The 4,275-nt window shown below is 41.7% G+C and overlaps 1 protein-coding gene across 1 annotated transcript; it reads right to left on the reverse strand.

Moving 5' to 3' along the window:
- Positions 1-2,469: 2,469 nt before the first annotated feature.
- LOC133261537 (olfactory receptor 5AN1-like) lies at positions 2,470-3,943 on the reverse strand. The gene has a single exon (XM_061440002.1). The coding sequence runs from the start codon at positions 3,657-3,659 to the stop codon at positions 2,721-2,723; it is 939 nt and encodes a 312-aa protein (XP_061295986.1). The 5' UTR covers positions 3,660-3,943; the 3' UTR covers positions 2,470-2,720.
- Positions 3,944-4,275: the final 332 nt, after the last annotated feature.

A 4,275-nucleotide genomic window follows, 5' to 3' on the forward strand; every position in this document is an offset into this window, starting at 1 on the left:
GCCAGGAGAAATATCAATAACATCAGATATACAGATGACACCACCCTTATGGCAAAAAGTGAAGAAGAACTAAAGAGCCTATTGATGAAAGTGAAACAGGAGAGTGAAAAAGTTGGCTTAAAGCACAACATTCAGAAGACGAAGATCATGGCATCTGGTCCCATCACTTCATGGCAAATAGATGGGCAAACAGTGGAAACAGTGACAAAATTTATTTTTTTTGGCTCCAATATCACTGCAGATGGTGACTGCAGCCATGAAATTAAAAGACGCTTGCTCCTTGGAAGAAAAGTTATGACCAACCTGGACAGTGTATTTAAAAGCAGAGACATTACTTTGACAACAAAGGTCTGTCTTTTTTCAAAGCTATGGTTTTTCCAGTGATCATGTATGGATGTGAGAGTTGGACTATAAAGAAAGCTGAGTGCCGAAGAATTGATGCTTTTGAACTGTGGTGTTGGAGACGAATCTTGAGAGTCCCTTGGACTGCAAGGAAATCCAACCAGTCCATCCTAAAGGAAATCAGTCCTGAATATTCATTGGAAAGACTGATGTTGAAAGTGAAACTCCAATCCTTTGGCCACCTGATGCGAAGAACCGACTCATTTAAAAAGGCTCTGATGCTGGGAAATATTGAAGGCAGGAGGAGAAGGGGATGACAGAGGATGAGATGGTTGGATGGCATCACTGACTCAATGGACATGAGTTTGAGTAAACTCCAGGAGTTGGTGATGGACATAGAGGCCTGGAGTGCTTCAGTCCATGGGGTCGCAAAGAGTCCGACATGACTGAGTGACTGAACTGAACTGATACATTTGTCAAAACTCAGTGAATTGCAATTTTTTTTTATTTTTTAGGAATTTATGTATTTGGCTCTTCTGGATCTTCATTGCTGCACTCGGGCTCTTTCTAGTTGCCGTGAGTGGGGGCTACTCTCTCACTATGGGGCACGGGCTTCTTATTGCAGGGAGTAATATGTACTTTATATCACTTTGTTGAAGTCTGGGAAATCTGGCAAGTCAACAGTCAGAAGACATCTTGTTCTTATTTTTAAACGGATCACAAGGACCACAAATTTACATCCTCCTACTGCAGATGAAAATTGGCCAGAGTTAAGAACCCTGCCTATCTTCAATCTATTTCCGCTTTTGCACCTTAAGTTTTCCTGGCAAATATCAGCATTAAAGTAACTCTAACCATTCTACTCCAACCATTATTACACACCATACAACCACAAGTTTCTGGGACATAAAATGTTGAACACAGATAAAAGAAAAGAATTTATACCAATTTTTCATATTCATTCTTGGTCTACAGTATGAAATATTTAGTAACTTTATTATGTCCATGAATTCTCACAATTCTCATCACATCAAACATGTTCAAATGCTTGGAATAGCAGAAATTATTTGGTAGCATGATCACACTGTCTATGTCCAACAAGGGTGTGCTCAGCTGCATCTGATTCTGCAGTCCCATGCACTGTAGCCCACCAGGCTCCTCTGCTCATGTGATTTTTCCAGGCAAGTATACTGAAGTGGGTTGCCATTTCCTACTCCAAGGGATCTTGCAAACCCAGGGATCACACGTGTGTCTCTTGCATTTCCTGCATTGGCAGGCAGATTCTTTATCACTAGCACCACCTGGGAAGCCTGCCATCTAGGGTGAATTTTCCGAATTTAATGGGAGAGAGAGAGAGAGATTTGAGTCCTACAATATCAGAAATCTCTATTGACTGTGACATAGATTTTTAATATCATCCCCATGAGAACTCCCCATTCTACACTGCAAGCAAGAAATTACATCATGGAACTCATGAGTAAATGGCACTGAAGGGAACACATGCTTCATTCCTTTCCTCTGTATAATTCACATCACCTCTGCCTTATTAGAGTGGTGGAGCCCAGGATATACTCCCAAACTATTAGGTAATTGTCCCTGAGAAGGACTTACACAAACATAAGCTATGTCATACTCGTCTTTCCAGGAGGCACAATCAGGCCAATGAAGTGAAGTGAAGTGAAGTGAAAGTTGCTCAGTTGTGTCCGACTCTTTGTGACCCCCCATGGACTATAGAGTTCATGGACTTCTCCAGGCCAGGATACTGGAGTGGGTAGCCTTTCCCTTCTCCAGGGGATCTTCCCAAAACAGGGATCGAAACCATGTTTCCCACACTGCAGGCAGACTCTTTACCAGCTGAGTCACCAGGGAAGCCCAATCAGGCCAATAGTACACTTGTTTCTGCCCAAAGGTATGTTCCCTCTCTGCATACATTCTCATCAGAAACACAGAACAAACACTGGCCACCACCACAGAATTGCATCAGAATATCTGGGAGATGAGGTTTACACATTCCTGAGGCCTCTGTCAGCTGTCTCTTCTTCAGGGTCAGAAGCCCGAGATGGAACAGGGCTCCCTCTCAGAAGCGAAAAAGAAGAAACAAGGCACTAAACTCCAGCGTTTCACAAATACTTGTGGATGTATCGATAAATGAGGAGGCCTCACTTAATGTAGGCAGAAAGTAATGAGGCCCTCGGATGTAAAAATACTGTTTGTGTAGCATGATCCAACTGTTGATCCATTTGGGGATATTATGTGTCAAATTAATCTTTCTTGGTCCAAAAGCAGTATGACTTTTGTTATACTTCATTCATAAGAATGTTATTGTGTAAGGTGACTCTGACAGGAAAAATCCATCTGAAATCTCAGAATCTGTGGCCTCAGCAATACCTATTCTTCTTTTGCAACCTTCTCAAGGCATCTTTGATTTCTTGGTTCCTCAGACTGTATATCAAGGGATTCAACATGGGAATCATCACAGTGTAGAAGAATGACGCAAATCTGTCAAAGCTGGAGGAACCACCAGAGCTGGAACTCAAATAGACGAACATACCTGAGGTATAGAAGAGAGTGACTGCTGTCAGGTGGGAAGCACAGGTGTTGAAAGCCTTGGACCTGCCACTAGAGGTCGTGATCTTCATGATGGAGATGACAATGTAGACATAGGATATCATGATAACAGAAACATTTATTACCCCAAAGATCATTGTCAATAAAGCAGTAAAGAGTTGTACAAAAAAAGTGTCAGTGCAGGATAGAACTAACAGCTGGGGTATGTCACAGAAAAAGTGGTTGATGACATTAGGCCCACAGAAGTGGAGCTGGAGCATGGCACACAATTGGGATACAGAAGCACAGAGTCCAGCCAAGTAGGATCCCAGAACCATCCGACTGCAGAGAGCCGGTGACATGATTGATGAATAGAGGAGTGGGTTACAAATGGCGGCATATCGATCATAAGCCATGGCGGTCATGAGGCAAGACTCACTCAGCCCCATGGTGGAGAATACGAAATTCTGAATAACACAATCCACATAGGTGATAATTTGCCGCTCCTGGAAGAAGTCGTGGAGCATCTTGGGGGCTGTGGAGGTCACATAGCAGATGTCCATGAAGGACAGATTACTGAGAAAGAAGTACATGGGGGTGTGGAGGTGGGAGTCCATTCTTATTAAGATGAGAAGCAACAGGTTCCAAGTCAGGGTCAAAATGTATATCACCAGGAATACGACAAAGAGCACTACTATGATTCTGGGAAAATCTGAGAATCCCAACAGGATAAAATGAGTGATCTCTGTGATATTTTCTCTTCTAATCATTGGTTTGATGCTCTTAAAATTCGAAGAGAGAAGAGAGGATGCATTGCTGAGTCGGGTGAGATGGTAGTATCACAAATCTCATATTTCCCCCCTTTGATCCCTGGAAAAGGGGAAATGCTTTACTGTCCTTGGAAAGACGTCAGCCTTTCATCTTGTCCAGAAGTAACGTCTCGGTGTTTCAGGTTCTCAATTATCTCATGAGGTAGATCTCATGAACATTAAAAGACATATTTAAAAAGCTGAAAAGCCACTACAGTATTGTAAAGTAATTAGCTTCCAATTAAAAAAATAGATTACTTTTTAAAAATTCGAATAAAAAAAAACTTTGAAGTAAAACAGAAATTCTGTGATTGCTAGATATAAATAAGAGATCATTGGTTAAAATACCGGGTTTTTAAGAGACCTCTGGACCAATGGAACAAGATAGAAAGCCCAGAAATAAACCCATGGGCCTATGGGTACCTTATTTTTGACAAAGGAGGCAAGAATATACAATGGGGCAAAGGCAGTCTCTTCAATAAATGGTGCTGGGAAAACCGGACAGCTACATGTAAAAGAATGAAATTAGAACACTTCTTAATACCATACACAAAGATAAACTCAAAATGGATTAAAG

The sequence above is a fragment of the Bos javanicus genome, chromosome 15 (genome assembly GCF_032452875.1).
Source record: "Bos javanicus breed banteng chromosome 15, ARS-OSU_banteng_1.0, whole genome shotgun sequence".
NCBI lineage: Eukaryota > Metazoa > Chordata > Mammalia > Artiodactyla > Bovidae > Bos > Bos javanicus.